We start from the raw sequence: 20407 nt of genomic DNA, 5'->3' as shown, positions 1-20407 counted from the left end.
AAACCTCAAAGTTTTATTTAATTTTTAATACTTGATGTAGCATCTTCCCACCCAAGGTATTTTTGAAAATCTTCTTCCTGATAGTTCTGTAAAGGTCTCATCACCAATATTAGGGAGAAATTAAGGTGGGTATTGATTAGTTTGATAGAAGTTGTCTGCTTTCATAGTTAGAATTCATATTTAAAAACTCAGTAACATGAGTTGGCTTACTATTTAATGGAGTATGTTCAATTTACTTCTTTATTGTGGTGCCATTTTACATTATTTCTAGGTAATATTAATAGCTATCCATTTTGTCTTAAAATTGGATATTGTTTAAATATGAATTGGAATGGAATGAATGCTTCTCAGTGTTTGTAGGTAGTAGCTTTACTTAGGGATCTGTCAATTCTTGTGGTAGATGTTTTCCACCTAAACTTTTTTCAGCGTTATGTGGTCAGAATATTTGCATTCAGTACTTTGGCATCAGTCTAGTTTAAGCACAGTGTTTAAGTTCTCTGAATCATGAAAACATACATAAAGCCAGCCCTAACTGAGAGCACTAGTGAATACATGTAGTATTTCATTATAACAGTTTGTACTTGGATTACAGTGACCCAGTTTCTTGGAATCCCATAATGTCTTTTGTTTCATGATAAAAAGGAAGTATAGAAATCTCTAGGAAGATCTGTGTGAGTATGATTTCATTAAAACATTGTGTCCATTTAGCTCTTGTAAAGAGTTTGTGCAAGAGTTTGCTTGTGCAAGAGCTTGCTCTGCTCTGGCCAGAGTTTGCTTTTGAAAGTGCAGTGTTAGCTGGATGCAAGTTACTGTGTGTGCATCCTAGGAAGTGGCCGTCAAGTTTGGACCAGCATTCCCATGCATAGTGAGCAGCATTTACAGCTGCTGTCTGGAGTTCCAACAGCACGTGAGAAGTAGTTACAAAATATGCGTTTATTAAGAAAATGTCAAGAAACCTTGGAATTCATTGAAATGCATACTTTTCTCTTAAAGCTACAATTCATTTTAAAAATCTGAATCAGAAGAGTTCTGGGTCATTTTATTTAGCAGGTACCTGTGATGTTAAGAATATATAAAAAGACTTCCAGAGATAAAGGATATAACTGCATGTTTATGGATGAAACACACACGTACCAGTTACCTGAAATATAAGGTTACCAGGAAAACAATTTTTTTTGAAATAGCGGTAAATTGGTTCATCCAAGTTCGCAGTTTACTTTCACAACATAGGTGTGCAGACAGTTTGTTTAGATGTTTAATTTTCCCCCATCTGTTCTGTCAGGATTATTGATTGAGCAGTAAGCCACTCCAGGGTGTACACAGCCTCTTGTAATTGCTTGCCTTGGGTGCATTGTGAAGCCTGGCTTGAAGGCTGAGAGAGGTGTCTCTTCCGCCTCTCAGTAAATTCTAATTGGTAAAAGAATCTTAGAATGATATATTTTATGGAAATGCCAATTAAATATGCATTTTGGAAACTTTAATAATATTTTAAAATACAGACTTTGTTATTTAGTATCATTCTTTGAAATTAATAACTATTCAGGTACTTGTTCATGGTGGTGGGTTTTTTTGTGGTGTTTTTTTTTTTTTTTATCTCACTTGGTTGCTATATGTGGAAGGATCCTTATCAAATATTCCCAAATTTTAATAATGTTTAATGTTAATTGGTGTTTTCTGTGACCCCCTTGGATCTTCAGATTTTATTATATCCAAAAGTTAAACAATTTCTGACTTCTGGTAGAAAAATTGAAACTTAGCCTTATTTCCTCGAGTTTATACCCTGTTTGGGTTGGGGTTTTGATTTGACATCATCTCATCTACATGTTTTAACATGTATTTATGCTTTACTGTTCCGAATCCCATCTTGTCCCTGGGCACCTGTGGTTAGTGTATATACAGTAATATCTGTGGCTACAGAGGATAGGAACTGAAGGAAATATCAAATGTTGACATTTGTATTTAAACTGTGAGTTTAATTTCAAAGTCCCTAAGACTGATTTTGTTGAAAAAAAGTTTAGATTAATTAAGGTAAATCTTTTACTAGATTATTTCTAGCAGCATGTTTTGATCTGCCTATAACCCAAGTTGTGACGAATTCTGTTTTAATGGAGTTGAAATGAACTTCAGCATTGTAGTACCTTCATGTTACATCACTGTGTATCATACCTTTGGATCAGCTCTCTCACTGTAACCATGACATCAGTTAGCCTTTTTGCTAGCAAGAAAATTCATCAAAAGCAGCCTAAAAGGATTATAGTAACCCTGAAGTTAAAGAATATGAACTTCATGTTACAGTAATTAAAAAAAAGTACTAAGGAAGAAAAATTATCTTCCAGAAATGGTCTAAAAGAAGCTATTGGGTTTGAATTCCCTTGGGGATTTGCAGAGTATTTGTGTTTTGAAATGTTTTAGATTTAAAGGAAAGAAAAGAGATAGTAGCAAAATGGGGACATATTTTCTATTATATATTCACATCTCATAATCACCCTTATTGTTGTTTTCATCTGATAGCTCTTTGGAGGTAGGAGTTGAATGAAAAATCTTCCCAGATTGATTGATAATACAGTCTTTAGATAAAGAAGGGTGACTGAGGTGTTTTCCTCCTCAGCATTGCTTATTAGACAATACATTGCATCAGTATTGTTCAGTACCAAGTGATATGGCAAACAGTTCTAATTATGGTGTCTTGTATCTGTATATCAATTAAAGCACGTATGTTCAGAAGCAAAGCCACTTATTTGAGAATCAGTGTTCATTTTACAAAGCTAAATAAAATTTACTATGTCAGACGGATTTTTTTTTTTACAATGCAGTTTTATTTTTCGGTTGCTTATTTCTCTTCAAAAATAAAAACCCTCATTTTATGTATTCACTTTCCCTTCTGGCTGCAAACCAGGTATTTAAACAAAAATAAAGGATTGCCAGTTTTGCCAGCTGGGGATGAGAACCCGGCTGGTAAAATGTGGGTTCGGGAGGCAGTTAATCCAGCTTTTATGCTTTTTATGGTTTTATGAAAAAAGAGGTTAAAAACCACATTTGGCTCCTTTTTGTGTATGCCTTTTTTTTTTTTTTTTTTTTTTTTTGGTATGCAGTTAGAGCTTACTTAGATTTTAAATGTTTAGTTATTAGGTAAAATCCAAATCAATTAAATAAAGGCCCACAAACAGTACATTTTACTAATTGCCTGTGAGACAGTTCCTTAAATCATGAAGTCACTGGTATTTCAAAATGATGTCTGTGTATAGCAATCCTATTAGCTTAAGTGGACAAGTTGAATTTCTTGTGCTTTTTCTAAGGTTACTTCTTATTTTCTATTTTATTTTCATATTAACCATTTCAACCAAGTAGAAATTTGAAATATGTTTTTGACTAATGATGAACACCAGAATTTATTCTTTCAGAGTATTTTCCTTGGTTTGTGATTCAACAGAAAATTTCTGGGAAAATATAGGAAATGGATGCTCAGCTCTTACCAATGGGATTCCTTGTTTTCTTCTGCCTTGCAACAAACATTGATATTTTAAAGAATGTAATTTTTCTTAAAATTATATTCTTCATCGTTAAATACTCTATCAGCACCTTTCATAGTACTTACAGATAATCATAATGTAACTCTTCTAAATATCTGTAGTTATATGAATTTTTGACCAATTTTACATGAAAGTCATATAGGAGTAATCATCAACAAAGAACTTGATTAAAAAGAGAAAAGTTTGGAACATGAACTCAGTTCTACTTTGTTCTTACAAAATTTCTCTTATGTAATCAGTTTTTTTTAAATGGATAAAATTCATGTCTGTAGTTTTCTTGATCTGGCTTTACCCAAGCTGAGAGGATCAAATAAAGTAAGCTTTAAGATATTTAAAGTGAAATACTGAAAGCTCTGTATAGATGAGGAATATTTCATGGGAAAAGAACCAATGAAAAAAGATAAAACCAAACTTTTCTTGGGAGAAATGGTAAATTACCGCTTTCCAGTTTGAATGGGTTGCTCTAATATAGCTGAACTGATGCTTTCCTATCTGATGAAATTTACTCGCATGTAAAGTACTTTTGGGAAGAAATGTAAGGCTATATACCACACAGATCTCAATTAAGTCATGATTTTTGTTGTGTTTGACAGAAATTTTTGTTGTAAGGTACTAAAGCGTTGAATACCGAAATTTATTGTAACCCCAACAATAACCTTCATATTCATATTGTTGATTAGAGAGTTCTGAAAGAATTTAAGCCTATAGGATCCCACATTGTATTGCAATGTCATCATTCTTCAATCTCTTCTCTGTTACATTTGTTTCTTTACTCCAGTCTTTCACTATGAAATTTGTATTCGTTAGTTCTTGTTGTGTGTGAGTCCCCCCCCCTTTTGATCTTCTTAATGCAAAAATATGTACAGTACATTATTTACTCTGAAATCAACACAGCTGAGCTCCAAATTGTTGTTTAAAGCTCACATTCATGGAACCAGAATGAAACATTAAGTAGGCCTAACAGAAAATATGCAAATATACAAGCTAAAATTTTCACTTATTTATTTATTCAACTTCTTGGGATTTATCACTTCTTTTGGTATGCCCTTTCCCCATTACTGTGCTCTGATCATTTAGGCATCTTTGTTGAATATTCCACAAATTTGGTGTAACTTCTCTAGGATACTTCATAGGTTAAATGTCAGAATCTCAGAGTAGACTTTCTAGGCTTTCAAAGTTGAAGCTCATTTTTATATAAAACTCCTGTGTGTTATAAATTATGCTTTAAAAGTTAACCAAATGTATAATAATTAATCTTTTTACTGGTTTCATTTTTAGGTGTTAGAAGACAATGACTATGGCCGAGCAGTAGACTGGTGGGGTCTCGGGGTTGTCATGTATGAAATGATGTGTGGGAGGTTGCCGTTCTACAACCAGGACCATGAGAAACTTTTTGAACTGATACTAATGGAAGACATTAAATTTCCTCGAACACTCTCTTCAGATGCAAAATCATTGCTTTCAGGGCTCTTGATAAAGGATCCAAATAAACGGTAAGTCTCAAACAGTTCTCAGCGAGTTACTGATGAAAGTAGTTAGGAATTGTGATATGGAAATTAATTCAAATATAACTAACTCCAAGAAGCAATGTATTTGATGTAGACATCTTCCAACTGAGATACTTATTTTTAACTGCATAATATAGAACATTTAAAAATTTTCCTCAACTCTTTCCTAACTTGGAAGCTTTATGCAGATTTACCAAATAAGGATTTTTGAAAACTTCATTAAGCGTATCATGGGTGAACAGTGTCTTCCTTGCCTTATTGCATGGCTCTGTGGAGATTCTTTCTTTGTCTCCTGGCCTTGGTATTTCTGATTATTAACAGTTTACAAAAAGTAGGCCTGTTTCTATATGTCCTTCACACAGCTGATCCACGTGAGCATATTGAACTACTTTGATTGCCCTTTGAAAGTATTCTTTTTCCATGGATGACTCAAAGAATTGATGGCAAAAAATAAATAAATCAATCAATCTTTGTACACTTTGTTTTTGTAGCTACAACTATGACCCAAGGAATCCTATAGCCCTGGCTGCTTTGCTGAATGAACCACACTACTCTTGGTTCATGTTTATATGTTCAGTCACACACACAAGCTATAAATGATATATGAAAAAGACTGTTGGGGCCAGTGCTGTAGTGTAGCAGGTAAAACCACTGCCTGCAGCACTGGCATCCCATATGGGTGCTGGTTCAAGACCTGACTGTTCCACTTCTGATCTTGCTCCTTGCTGGTGCACCTGGGAAAGCAGCAGAAAATGGCCCAATTGCTTGGGCCCCTTTACCCATGTGGGAAACCCAAAAGAAGCTTCTGGCTTTGGATCAGCCCAGTTCCGGCTGTTGCAGCCATTTGGGGAGTAAACCAGCAGCTGGAAGACCTTTCATGCTCTCTCTTTCTCTCTCTAGTTCTGCCTTTCAAATAGACAAATAAGTCTTTTTTGAAAAAAAGAAAAAAAGACTATTAACTTTTCAGTATTCCTTAATCTATGTGTTTATATGTATGTGTAAGATCCATCCTTCCAAATCTAGGTATCAGTGCATACCAGTATTTCTCTGAAAGGCTATTAGTTTTTAAACATAGAGGATAGATGATTACATATATTATTGACTTCTCCTTCACATCTCACATAGTGTTTTGTTTAGGATTGATGTCGGTCATTTTTATTTGATTGCATTAATGAATGAAAGAATGAGTGACTCCTAAAATTTGAGCTATGGCTGCTTAGAAATGATTTATATTGAATATTTCAAGATTTTAAATTTATAAAGAACATGATTTTTCCTTCTGCAAAAATAAGCATGATAAGAGATAACACCATCTGGCCGGCGCCGCGGCTCACTAGGCTAATCCTCCGCCTAGCGGCGCCAGCACACCGGGTTCTAGTCCCGGTTGGGGCACCGGATTCTGTCCCGGTTGCCCCTCTTCCAGGCCAGCTCTCTGCTGTGGCCAGGGAGTGCAGTGGAGGATGGCCCAGGTGCCTGTCTCTCTCTCTCACTGTCCACTCTGCCTGTCAAAAAAATAAAAATAAAAAAATTAAAAAATAAAGAGATAACACCATCTTTTTCTTTGGAAAGTGTATTTTATATTCCTAGGAACTGAGATAGTATCTTAGATGAGTATTTGTAAAGTCACATTGCTTTCATTTTTAGGGCACTTTCACATCCATTATTGCCCTTGCTTTTTCAGTTGCTTTATAGGCTAGATAGTATTCTCAGTTCCATTTGGTTAAGGAGAGAACACAGGTCTACAACAGAGTTCAATGATTTTTCCAATGTCTCACAGAAAATTCATGTAGCATAAGAAGATAAATTAAATTTCTTAGTCCCTGTTTGATGTTCTTATGTACATTATTTACAGTTTCTCTGTTTAGATTTTGAAATGTGGTTATTTAATATGGTTATTTCACAGTTACGTCATGAGTAGTACACGTTGATATGTAGTTTAAATTGAGGAAAGATTTCCATTTTATCTATTTGACTTTGATATCAAAGGTTTTACTTGATTCAAGGACAGAGAATTTTTCTTTCCTGAATTTTTCTTGTAACTTTGATCACCCTTTCCTTTGAGGTCTTCTCTGTGAATGGCTGGTAAAGTAGACTTGTACTTGCTTTTCATGGCTATACCTCATTCATTTTTTAATTATCAGCCCATCCTCCATCCCCTAGATAGAATATAATAGGTGGTTAAGAACTGTGAATAGATGTGAAGTAAATTTCTAGTTAGTGGCTTGATATATATATATATGTATATATATATATCAGACAATTTTTAATTATTTTTCCATAATAATAATTATTGTTCAAAAGAGAAGATGCAGTGTTTTCTGCTGTCTGAGATTTTTTTTGATAATAGATGCACTGTGCTCCTCCAGTTTTGCACTGAAGTATTGGGAATGCAAGGATGCACAGGATGACAAAGTTACTGCTCTAGATGTTCATAGAAGAAAGTGGGACACAAAACATGTTCACAGATGCTCAGGTCAAATTATGTACAAATTGTAGTGAAATTATTGAGCCTCTCTAGGGGTTTAGAGGACTAGACTGGTTCATGGAGGAGCTGGAGTTTGCAGTGGTATTCAAGAAGACAGATTTACATGTACAGTATAGCTAGAATTGCAAATGAACATGGCATTTGAGAAATTCAGTGCCGCAGTGTAGAATAAGAGTTGGGTAACACTGGAAGTGGAAGCTGATATGTTGGATTGTTAGGACCTTATGTTTCTTCTAAAATATTTAATCTTTATTCAGAAGAGAATAAAAAGCTGCAAGTATTTAAAGTGAGGGATGGTGTAGTTAGATTTGTGGTGTTAAAAGGTGACTTTGGTGACTTTGCCATGGAAGGGAAGGCTCAGGGGTAGGCTGGCCCAGTAGTTAGTAATACTTCTGAGTTGTCCAGTTAAGAGATGGAGTCCTTCCCAAAGCAGTGATAAAAGAGCTGTGCATGGAGTTGAGTGACTGAGGTTGAGGAACAGGGTGGACCGGAGAGTGGGGTGTCATTAACAGATGGAATGCACACAAAGGCGGAGGCTGGATAGAGTAGGTGTTGATAGTAACTTTGGATTTGCTGAGTCTGAGGTTTCAGCAGTAAACCAAGAATAGAAAAGTTAGGTAAGCAGCTGGAAATAATAATAGCAGTGGTTAAAAGAAGCAGAGTAGTAGAATACGTGGCTGTGGAAGCCGTAGACATCCAGGAGGTAGCTAGAGCCAGAAAAGTATTGGAAAAGGTAAGGTATGAAGAGAAGATGGCCCAGGGTGCAGTACTGGGGAAAATCACAACTCACAGGTAGAGAAAGAAGAGAAAGCCAACAAAGGCCTTTGGAAAGTCTTTGGAAACATACTCCAGGCTAGTATTACAATGCACCTTTATTTTTCCTACTTAGCTATTTTAAATACTGCCTGAATTTTTCTGGAATTCTTTACTGGGTTACTCTCACTTCTCTTAAAGTGTCAAGGATCAGTTTGCTTTTATTTCTTAATCCTGATTACTTCAAAGCATGATCTCATGTTGTATTCCATATACTAGGAAAATGTGAATTTTGTGATGTTTCTAATGCTAAAGAATCCATAGCAGCGGAGGGTTTAGCTTGGCATTCTGATATTGGAGTTTAATATTCTGAAGCACAAATGTCTCAGTTCAAAGCATATTTTGATATTGTTTTGAATTCTTAAATTGTATATTAGAGAGTCATTGACATTGAAATTTTTGACACTTTCACACTTTGAGAAAGCTTGTGTTAAAGAATCTCTCCCAGCTTCTGAAATGGCAGTCTAAGATTGTATTCTTAGACTTTGCATAATATTCATGGCCGATGTTTTAGTTTTATTTGTATTTGATAAATATAGAAGAAACGCTGGCTATGTCCAAAGCCAAACTATTGCTAGAGAACTGAGGTGTTACACAAAAAGGAATAACTGAAGCTGGATTAAAACCTTTCCTGTGCAGAAAGATGATGATTCTGCCTCCAGCTCCTCCCAAATGTACCATCTGAAGTACACGTCAGCTGAACACAGTATTGAAATAAACTGTGGCATGAAATATGATGGAATTCTGATCTTTCTCAAGCAGGCTACTTTGATGCATACTGTCAAATACTAAATTCTACTCAGAAATGTGTTCCGGTGCTTGTGCTTTTCTGGATGCCTTTGGCTAATCCTATACTGATTTCTACCTTCCCAGGAGTTTGCCTTCTGCTCGGGTAGAGATGTGTGCAAATTAAAGTATAATGAAAAAGAGTGAGGATAGGGACTAGTGTGCTGACCATGAACTAAATACAGAATTGTTGGGACCTGATCCCATCCCAAAGTCCCATGTCTGGGATGTGGTTCATTTAGAGACTTCATCCAGCTTGTGGGAGCCACTGAAGACACTCAGGCAGCTGATTGTTTCATTTCCTATTCTGACAGTGCTTCAGAGGATCCAGGGTCCTTCCCGCTTGTGGGTGTCTTATACTTGACAACCAGAATTCATTCCAGTTATAGAATTATTTGTTTTCTGTGACCTATCTAAAAGTTTTTCTTCCTAAATAGTGGGGTTGGAGTTGGTATATACTGGCCTATGAGAAACAGTTGTTAAATTTTCAGGAACTTTGTGAGCTGGATGTTTAATATATTCATTATTAAGAATTAAGTTATGTAAGGCCGGCGCCGCGGCTCACTAGGCTAATCCTCCGCCTAGCGGCGCCGGCACACCGGGTTCTAGTCCCAGTCGGGGCTCCGGATTCTGTCCCGGTTGCCCCTCTTCCAGGCCAGCCCTCTGCTGTGGCCAAGGAGTGCAGTGGAGGATGGTCCAAGTGCTTGGGCCCTGCACCCCATGGGAGACCAGGAGAAGCACCTGGCTCCTGGCTCCTGCCATCGGATCAGTGCGGTGCGCCGACCGCGGCGGCCATTGGAGGGTGAACCAACGGCAAAGGAAGACCTTTCTCTCTGTCTCTCTCTCTCACTGTCCACTCTGCCTGTCAAAAAAAAAAAAAAAAAAAAAAAGAATTAAGTTATGTAAACATGTAAAATAAGTCAAGAATAATAGACGTATAGGTTAATAAATACTCAAAATTTATCAGCCCTTCCTTAATTTGTTTTGTTACATTTTACTAAAATCTAAGTTTGTGAAGTTGTGTCTACTGTATCTGTATGGAAATAATATATAATGGTTTATTATTGTGCATCTCTTCCCACCTCTGTGTTGAGTGATGTTACATTGGTAGCTTAAAATTAGCCAGGATGGGGGTATTTATAACACCAGAATTGGCCAGTGCTATAAGCTAAGGTTTTTTTTTTGTTGTTTTGTTTTTTTTAAGGTTTATTTTGTGTATTTGAACAGTAGAGTTACAGAGGGAGAAAGGGAAATACAGAGAGATCTTACATTCACTTGTTCATTCCCTGCATGGCCAGGGCTGGGCCAGACCAGAGCCAGAAGCCAGGAGCTTCTTCCAGGTTTCCCTCATGGGTACAGGGGCCTAAGCACTGGGGCCATCTTCTGATGTTTTTCCGGTGCACCAGCAGGGAGCTGGATCAGAAGTGGGGCAACCAGGGCTCAAACAATCACCCATATGGGAAGCTGGCATTGCAGGTAGCGGCTTAACCCACTTTACCACAATGCCAGCCCCAGTAAGTTGGGGTTTGATTTGTTGTTTTGTTGGTTGTTTAGACTTAAGAAAGTGATGAAGAAGTGTTAATATTGCAAATTAAATTTTAAAGTATGTTGAATTTACATCTGTTACATTGTAAATTACCAAAAAATTGAGTAAATATTTTACACGGTTCCAAAAGCATTATTTATTTATTTATTTGAAAGGCAGAGTGACACAGAGGGGCAAGCGATATATTCCTTTTGCTTGTTCACTCCCCAAATGCCCAGAATAGCCAGAGGTAGGCCAGCCTAAGGCCAGGAGCTTGGAACTCCATCCAGGTCTTTGATGTGGGTAGCAGGGGGCCTTCCCTGCTGCCTCCCTTGGCACATTAGCAGGGAGCTGGATCAGAGGCACAGTAGACAGTACTTGAAATGGTGCTCTGATTCGGGTTGTGGGCATCTCAGCTGGCTGCAATGTTCTCCTCCTGCTGTTCCAAAATTATTAACCATTCAGCAAAAAAAGTGACTCTTGCAACTAGCAAATAAGTGAGACTCTGATATATGTCTCTGATGTAGCCTTAACATTAAAAAAAAAATCAACCAGTGTTCACATCAGAACATAAGTGGCTTTGGAATTCAGCCAAAACTTACAAGTTCTCTGTGCGAGTCAGTTGGCCAATTTACAGTAGAGAGTGCTGTGTATTTTACTGTCTTTGTAAATGTGCTTCATGTCCTTTATATCAGTAAAAGATTTGATTAAGTTTCTGTACTTTCTTTTCTTCTTTCTTCCCATGTTGTCTTTTTTCCTCCTTCCCTCCCTCTTGGTTTCTTTCTTTCATTTTTAGCAACTAATATGTACTATGATAAACTGAGGAGCCAGAAAACACTTGAATTTCTTACTGTGTCAGATACTGGTTAATAAGAATACTTATTTAAAATAGGAGTATGGGGTCTTTTTAAGTTTTTTAATTTATATTACAGGTTACATTACAAATTACATTGTAATGATATTTCATAGATTAATAATAGTGTTTCAGAGGAACTCATTTGTGGTATGATAAGTAGTCTGTGAGTTTCTATCTGTAGCATTGTTCCACAGATTATGTTTATGACCAGTCATTTAATTATTTCAGATTTATATTCACAAGGATACAGTTTGACTTGAGTTGTTTAAAAAGGAATTTGGTTTATAGAATTGACAGTGATAATGCCATTTGTTGTGGTAGGTGCTTACCTATGTTACTTCTAACTCTTTGATATTGCACGAGGCAGGTACTGTGATCTCCACTCTACAGATGAGAAGACTGAGGTTAAACCACCTTTTCATTGTCAGTTTCAAAGTGGTTTCCTCTTTCAGGTCTGTCTCCAAACCTCTGCTCTTTTCCAAACACTAAATTGTGGTGAAGTTAGTTTTTAATAACAGCACATTAAGGAAATTAGATCCTACAGTAAGAGCTTTACATTTTATTGTTATTTATCCCAAGAATATTGCACTTTCATAAAACTTTATTCTATATTGGGCTTATGGAAATGTTTTGTACTCATTTGATTTTATTTTTGTCCTCATAGCCTTGGTGGAGGACCAGACGATGCAAAAGAAATTATGAGACATAGTTTCTTTTCTGGAATAAACTGGCAAGATGTATATGATAAAAAGGTAGGATATCTTCAAGGCATGGTGTATGTATCTCTTAGCTACTGTGCTAAAATGAAAGTATAGAAAAAAATGTATAAAATAAAATCTAATAATATAATAGTGTTTTCTGTTTTAATTCTGATGTTTAAGTGATTGATATTTGTAGCCTAATATTTTATCTATAATTTTGACTTCTCAAATAACTCTTGAAATTGTATTCGAAGTCAAGAATTAATTTTTTTCTTTTTTCCTCTATAATAATTTGTTATTTTTCCTTTTTTAATTAAGCAAAAATTAACATCCAATGTTGTATTTTTCTGTAGAAAAACTTCATAGCAAAGAAATCACAATTTTAAAATTTACTTTTATCTTTAATTTTAAACTGAATTCTTCAGATTCATATGTACAAGTATATTTTAAAAAGAATTTAAAGACATTTAGTTTAATATTTTAACAAAATTGTAAATTTATTGTTTTATTTGTGACTTGTTATTTTTAGTAATCTTATTGCTTGCAAAATGGATGCTGCTAAGTGCATATAGCTTTATTTTTATTATAATCTGCTTATTTGTTTTTGGGCTACAATTTTTGCTTAATTTCAGGAACAGGAAATTGTGTTCATTACATCTTTTTTAGTTCCTTCAGATATTGTTAATATCTGTTGATGTTGATCTTCAAGTGTTTGTATAAAGTTATTACTATAAGATTTTTATTTATTATTTTTAGTTTTCAGCTTATTCCGTTTTCCATATTTTTCTTTTAAATATTTATCAGTAAACACATTTATGTAGGGTGTGTTTTGTGCCAAGTATTTTTGTCTGTATTAACTCCCAAAGGTAGAATAATAATCATGTGAGCTGTGAGGAAGTAACACACATAACCTCATTTCTCTGTCATATTATTGGTAACAGGGAGTATGGTATTTTTCATTTTTCATCTTTCTTTTTCAGGTTTATTTATTTATTTATATGAAAGGCCGAGTTAGAGCTTCCATCCACTGGTTCACTTCCCAGGTGGCCATGAGGGCCAGGGCTGGGCTAGGTGAAAGCCAGGAGCTTCTTCTAGGTCGCCCATGTGGGTGCAGGGGCCCAAGCGCTGGAGTCATCTGCTGCTGCTTTCCCAGGTGCATTAGCAGGCAGCTGATCAGAAGTGGAACAGTTGGAGCTGGAGTGCATGTGGGAAGCTGGTGTCACAGGCAGTGGATTTACCTGCTATATACCACAACACATGCCCCTTATTTTTGTCTTTTTAAAATTTATCTTTAATTACATATTCTGCAAAGTTGGCTTTTTTTTTAAGAATTGATTTTGTTTATTATTGATTTATTTCATTTGAAAGGTAGAGTTCCAGGGGTGGGATGGTATCTTTCATCTGCTGGTTCACCTCCCCAAAATGGCTGCATGGCCAGGGCTGGACAGGCCAAAGCCAGGAACCTGAACTCCATCCCAGCCTCCCATGAGGGTGACAGGAGCCCCATGTATGTGGGCCATCATCTGTTGCCTACCCAGGTATGTTAGTAGGGAGCTGGATCAGAAGTGGAGTGGCTAGGACTCAAACTGGCACTCTGGTATGTGATGCTATCATCACAAGCTATGGGTTAACCCACTGTGCCATAGTGCTGGCCCTAGGAATATGGTATTTTTTCTTTCTATTCTTTGTAACTAGGAGTTTAAAATGATTCTATCACATTAGCACCTGACATATCTTGTGTTTCTACCATGTGGTGGGGGTTGGATCCTTCACAATGTGTTTGAGAAGCAGGTAACCCTTTTTCTCATGTTCTAAGTGTTTCTTAACTTCATGTGGGCAATTTTATGTTCTCTGTCATCCGTGATGTACTCTAAATGATGCACGGGTATGTGGAAAGCCTCAAGCTGTTTACTGTTTTCATCAGGTCAGTACACTTTGATCATACCTGCAAAGAAAGATTGAGGTTTTCTTTGGTACACAGAACTGTAATCTGCAATTGAGTATCATCCCCTCAATGCACGGGTCCTTCCTTTTGCATAGGCTGGAGGGGTGGGGAACCACATTTCTTTAAGAGATAGTGGTTGGAACATCATTTAAAGAAGGGGCAGAGAAGGTAGACGTTCAGTGTATGAGGAGAGTAAGTTAGCTCCAAAGGTTTCCTTGTTAACATTCAACTACTCGTGATGCTGTTTGGCAGCATTCAGGAAAATCGCTGAAAACCCAGCCAGCGTCTCGGGAGAGAAGCAAGGCCGTCCCCTCTCTGCCCCACCTGGCTTCACATGCCCAGAGGAAGGGTGTTTCATGTGCTTGGCCTCGTGGCAGCACCTGAATGAGAGGAGCCTGCAAGTTGGGCAGGGAAAAACCAGTTGCCACAAGAGACCTATAGATCAGAGAAGCTAGTTGAAGTTGTTACAGTTGATAAAGTTAGGTGCCACTTCATTTGAGCAAAGATATTAAGGTGGTATTTTTTATAATGAAGCACGACTGGGAAACAGCCATGTTTCCTTGAACAGTGTGTTCATCATGGACCAGTAGCTATACAGGCTTACTCATGGTGTCCTGGATGTCACTTGTGCGCTGGTGTTTCTGCCATCCTTACCTACTTGCAGGAACAACAGCATGGTAGCAGCATCCTCAAATTTTGAGTCTCTTTCTATCTTTCTAAAAAGTGATTGGGTCATTTGGCTTTTTTTTTTTTTTTTTTTTTTTTTTTTTTGGACAGGCAGAGTTAGAGAGAGAGACACAGAGAGAAAGATCTTCCTTCCATTGGTTCACCCCCACAAATGGCCGCTACAGCCGGCACACTGTGCCGATCCGAAGCCAGGAGCCAGGTGCTTCCTCCTGGTCTCCCATGCAGGTGCAGGGCCCAAGGACCTGGGCCATCCTCACTGCCCTCCTGGGCCACAGCAGAGAGCTGGACTGGAAGAGGGGCAACCAGGACGGAATCCGGCGCCCTGACCAGGACTGGAACCCGGTGTGCCGGCGCCGCAGGCGGAGGATTAGCCTAGTGAGCTGCAGCGCTGGCCCCATTTGGCTTTGTATCATACGACAAATAAGAAATTAATGATGGGAACTAGCCTGATTCCGGTAGCTATTTTAATGAATTCAGTAAAAATTCTCGAGTGCTTTTTGACAGTGTAAGTTATGAAATAATTTATAAAATCAAATATTTTATAGAGCCCTGTATCTTTAATTATATGTGACATTGATGAGGTCAACTCATTTCTGAGATCAGGTATTTTTATCAATAAGTATTGGGAAACTTATTATTTTGCTGGATTTATTACATTCTATGCATTGCAGCAAATGTGGAAATGAAGGCCCATCAGGAGATACTGGTATCTTTAGAAGAGATCTAAGTTATTCCATAGGCAGAGTGGAAGGTGGGCTGACCTCAGTCACAGGAGGCCTGTGATCCAGATGTGGTGGAGCTGGGCTCTGGTACTGAGTTTGCTTCTTGCTTCCTTTGTGGAAATGGACAGTTGTTTGAGTCATGTACAAGATTAGGATCCTTTCAGTACCTTCAGGTTTAAGTTTATCTGGCAGGATATTTTATAGTATGGATTTATCTACATACATAGATTTCTTTATAGATCTCATTATACGTTTTCTGTTCAATTTGTCAATCTGGGGTTTTATGTGAGATTGTGTTGACTCTAATGGTAAATTCAGGGAGACTTGACATCTAAGCAATGAGCCTTGTGTTATTTCTAGAGTTTACAATAAACACATTGAGCTTCCTACAGTCAGCCTGGAGTGATTACCACCACACCGTATGCAGTGGCACGTGCTTTTCTTTTCCTTTCTTTATGCTCTCATTTCCTAACATTTTACTTTAGCATATTAATAAATATCACATTGCAAGGTAATTAGGTCTTGTTTTAGATCATTTTATTTTGAAATGACTAAAAATGCTACATGCTTACTGTTAGCATTCTCCCTTCCTTTATATAGACCCATACTTGCATCATTTTTTTTCTATATTATTATTTTTTAAAACATGTTTCTGATTTTTTTTATTTGGCAGAAATAGAAAGAAAAAAGATAGTTTCTGGGTTTCCCATGTTGGGTCATAGGAACCTAACTACTTGAGCCATCACGTACTGCCTTCCAGAATCTGCCATAGTGGAAATCTGGATCAGCAGCAGAGTCAGGACTTAAACTGAGGGACTGCAGTATAGGATGCCAGTACCTCGAGTGCCATCCTAACCTCAGCACCAAATGCCCATCCCATGTTATTTTTCTAAGGCTAATTTAGCTATTCCTCAAAGGCATGATCTCTCTGGGTTTGGAAATGGTGGTGCATTTGAAGGAAATATAGAATTAGAAATGGGACACATGTGACATTTCAGAAAAGGAGAAATGCAAGAAAAAAGTAATGATGAATAAAATGCATGAAGGTCTTCTGACTTCAGGAACCAGAAATCCATGGTGGATAGAACCTAGGTGTAAAAAATGAAGAGTTGCCTGTACATATAGTGTAGTTTTCTGGAAAGTTCAGTGCTTATGTTGGCTTGATCCGCTAAGGAAATGGCATGAACTGATTAGACCACTTAGTTCTTTTGGGTATGGATTTACGGGAAAAGAGTCTAGAAAAGAGAATCTCATTTAGAGACTACTGCAATGATATCCAAGTGTTACATGACAGAGGCGTTTGAATTCCATGGATGTTGTAAACAGGAACTGGTATTTTAATCTGACAATACTAGAGAAAATACTTGGAGATAGAAAAAAGGAGGAGGATTATAGCTGGTTTGGGTACTACTGAGTTAATGTTTCAGTTGGAATTGTCTCAGTGCTAGAAATAGACAGTACCTTGGGAGTGAGAGCAAGAATGAATGTGGCTGCCTGTAAATTCTGAGGTGACTTAGAGTTGTGGAAGTGGATTAGGAATGAGAGAATGGTTGAGAGAGGGGGAAGAGGAAGTTTGTGTGGCAGGGAAGGGAGAACAGGAAGGGCTGTGACTGAGTGTTGGAAAATATCCATGGTCAGGAATGGAAGTTGGCTGTGCAACATAGACCAGAATGCTTGGTGCAGTATCATACAGATGTCGCGGTGGAGCTCCTCTGGTTCTTGACATTCTACTTTGTGGTTGAAAATTCTAGTCAGAGAGTTTGGTGACTGGTGGAAGCTATGCGGATGTTACAGTGACTGTTCATTGTCTTCATAAGTGAAGCCAGGTTGGAGGAATATACCAGGAACGCTAGCAGAAGAGAGATAGCAAGGGTTTAAAAAAAAAAAAAAAAAGCCACAGAAATGGGAAATTAATTCAGTGCCATATTCTTCTGCCTAGTGTCCAATCCTCCTTCAATACCTACATCTTTTTAGTTGCTTCCCAGGAGCTTCAGGTAGTTTTTCTTATTTTTTCCAGAGTTTATAACTGTCTGTTGGAGGGTTGATGCCATCAGAGCTGCTTGGCCATCACCAGAAGTAAAACTTAGTGTTCTGCCGGTGCCGCGGCTCACTTGGCTAATCCTCTGCCTGCGGCACTGGCACCCTGAGTTCTAGTCCCGGTTGGGGCACCGGGTTCTGTCCCGGTTGCTCCTCTTCCAGTCCAGCTCTCTGCTGTGGCCCGGGAAGCCTGTGGAAGATGGCTTCTCTCTCTCTCTCTCTCTCTCTCTCTCTCACTCTCACTCTCTCACTGTCTAACTCTGTCAAAAAAAAAAACTTAGTGTTTGCTACTTACATGTTGTTGCATGCCAAACAGGACCTTTCTCTTCCTATGGCATAGTGATGTTTTCTTTTTTTTTTTTTCTAGTGTTTATTCAGCAAACTTTTAGTGCTTACCCATCTTTATCAAATATGATGCTAAATCCTGGGCATGCAAATATTACTAAGATCAGGTCCTTGTCCTCAAGTTGCTCACAGTTTAGTGGAGGAACCCACAAACAAGCAGGATATTCACATTTCTGTTTGATGAGTGCCGTTTCAGAAGTGGCGGGGGATTCTCCAAGTAGACTGCTTACCCAGGCACTCAGACAAAAGGACCTGCCATGGAGCCTACACTTAGCAGTGAATTGAAACTCACTGGAATTTGAGTCATATTATTATGCTTTAGGATAATTTTAGTACGAGATTTGAGAACTTCAGGGTTTTTTTTTCTTCATTTTAAAACAAGAAACAGACTGGATCTGTAAGGCTTTTTCAATGCATATATTTTGTAATTCAACTGAAAAACATTGAAAAGAAGAGATATCAAAAAAACCCTATTTCTATTGTACTTCTTAGAGAATAGAGTATTTCAGATCATTTAAAATTACACTTAACTGAGAATTTACCAGGATAACAGATAATACCATTTGTCATTTCTTTGCCTTTTACCATTCTGATTAACTATCCAGTACCCACCTACAAGGAGAGCTGCTAGTGTCCAATCCAGTTGACTTACAGAAGGGAGGGTGTGAGGGTGTGTGTGTGTGAGAGAGAGAGAGAGAGAATTTCTGCAGTGTTCTCTCCATCTTTTTGTCCTTTTGTGGAGCCAGAGCCTTGAAAACTTAGTTTATGTCTTTCAGATCCTTCGTAAGATTCCAGTTGGTTTTCATCACTCCATTAATTAGTCCACGGCTGGGCACAGTAGCTCCCAGTAAATATGGGTCTCTTCACCAGTGGCTTCCTTGTGTATCTTAGAAATGACTCCCTGTGTTTCTGCCCCAAATCGAACTGTTACCTCTTATTCCTAAGCTTTCAAAACCTTTAATTTTTCCTTCTCACCAAAATCTTATCCCCCAGCCCAGATGTTCCCTGTCACTGGTCTTCTATGCAGGTTGATTGGGTGTCATATTAAGGCAGTGACTAGAACAAAATGTTCTTGGTAATCTTCTCAGAAATACAATATGAATTTCCTTATTAAATTATAAATATTTGGAAGATTTAATATAGTTAATATATTTTGGCCCAGTATTTTAGGTTTAATAAGCCTTAGTTTTATTGCCTGAATCTTACCCATATTATATAACTGTTTCTGCAGAGTGGAGGTCTCTAGAAATAAGGCCTAAATTCTGTCCAGCTTACCTGCAGGCTTGTAGCAAAACCAGTTAATATGTTGGGAATTGTCTGTATGTTATTTCTCCCCAGTTTATATACTCATTCAACTTTTGTTCATGCTCTTGAACATTTCTAAGCAGAAATAGTGATTAATGGCTGCCACACTGCCCATGCTACATAATGCTTATGAAATCAGCTGGAGGAGAAAGATTTTGATTGTCTCACTAGGTTCTTAAGTGAGGTCCTAAGAGTTAGAATGCGTGCAGCTTCTCCATAAACACCACCCTAGAGGATTGGGCAACTGGTGCAGTGATTGGGTTGCCTGCATCTCATATTGGAGTGCCTGGTTTGAGTTGTGGCTCCTCGCTTCTGATCTGACTTAAAGTGAAAATGAGTAAATAAGTTTTTTAGATACACTTCCATAGGAACAATGTCTTTTTTTTTTTTTTTTTAAATTTTTGACAGGAAGAGTGGACAGTGAGAGAGAGAGACAGAGAGAAAGGTCTTCCTTTGCTGTTGGTTCACCCTCCAATGACGCACCGCGCTGATCCGAAGCCAGGAGCCAGGTGCTTCTCCTGGTCTCCCATGGGGTGCAGGGCCCAAGCACTTGGGCCATCCTCCACTGCACTCCCTGGCCACAGCATAGAGCTGGCCTGGAAGAGGGGCAACTGGGGTAGAATCCCGCGCCCCACCGGGACTAGAACCCTGTGTGCCGGCGCCGCAAGGCGGAGGATTAACCTAGTGAGCCGCGGCGCCGGCAGGAACAATGTCTTTTTACTGCCTTGCCTTTCAAAAAAGTTCCCTATGCTTCACTAATGAAAACTCCTTGATCTTTGTGAGTGGATCCTCTTCAAGTATAACTGAGGTCTTCAAATAACATAATTCGTCTGGCCTCAGAGATGTTAGAAATAAATGTGCTTTATATCCATGCTTTTCCAGACCCACATGATGAAGTCAGTTTTTCAGGAGAAAGAGATTAAATAAGCCAGAATCCCCATCTAAGTTTGGCTGCTCTCTCATGTTGTTTCAAAGAGGTGAAAATCATAGTACCAGATTACTGTCTGTGGCAAATCTAAGCATGCAGATATCTGTGTTGCCAGTTTTTTGGTTCATGTATGCCAACACAGAGTGATGGTGATAGCACGGTTTCTAAGTCAGTTAAGGTACTGTACTCACTTTCTCTGTCAGCTTTCCTGGAAAATTTTAAGTCCTGCTTTCT

At 38.0% G+C, this 20407-nt stretch overlaps 1 protein-coding gene across 7 annotated transcripts in view; it reads left to right on the top strand.

The window, feature by feature from the left end:
• AKT3 (AKT serine/threonine kinase 3) overlaps positions 1–20407 on the top strand; it is a 307020-nt gene that overhangs the window by 267680 nt on the left and 18933 nt on the right. For all 7 annotated transcript variants that reach the window (XR_007909725.2, XM_070055614.1, XM_051820802.2 and 4 more), the window contains 2 exons: positions 4809–5023; positions 12168–12255. Coding sequence is in view for 6 of the 7 variants with exons in the window: in XM_070055614.1 (XP_069911715.1) it covers positions 4809–5023; positions 12168–12255 (303 nt within the window). In the remaining variant the exon portion in view is untranslated. The remainder of the gene's footprint in view (positions 1–4808; positions 5024–12167; positions 12256–20407) is intronic.

The sequence above is a fragment of the Oryctolagus cuniculus genome, chromosome 13, assembly GCF_964237555.1.
Source record: "Oryctolagus cuniculus chromosome 13, mOryCun1.1, whole genome shotgun sequence".
NCBI classification, from domain to species: Eukaryota; Metazoa; Chordata; class Mammalia; order Lagomorpha; family Leporidae; genus Oryctolagus; species Oryctolagus cuniculus.
Note: the sequence above shows the minus strand (reverse complement) of the source record. Positions and strands in the feature narration are given on the sequence as shown.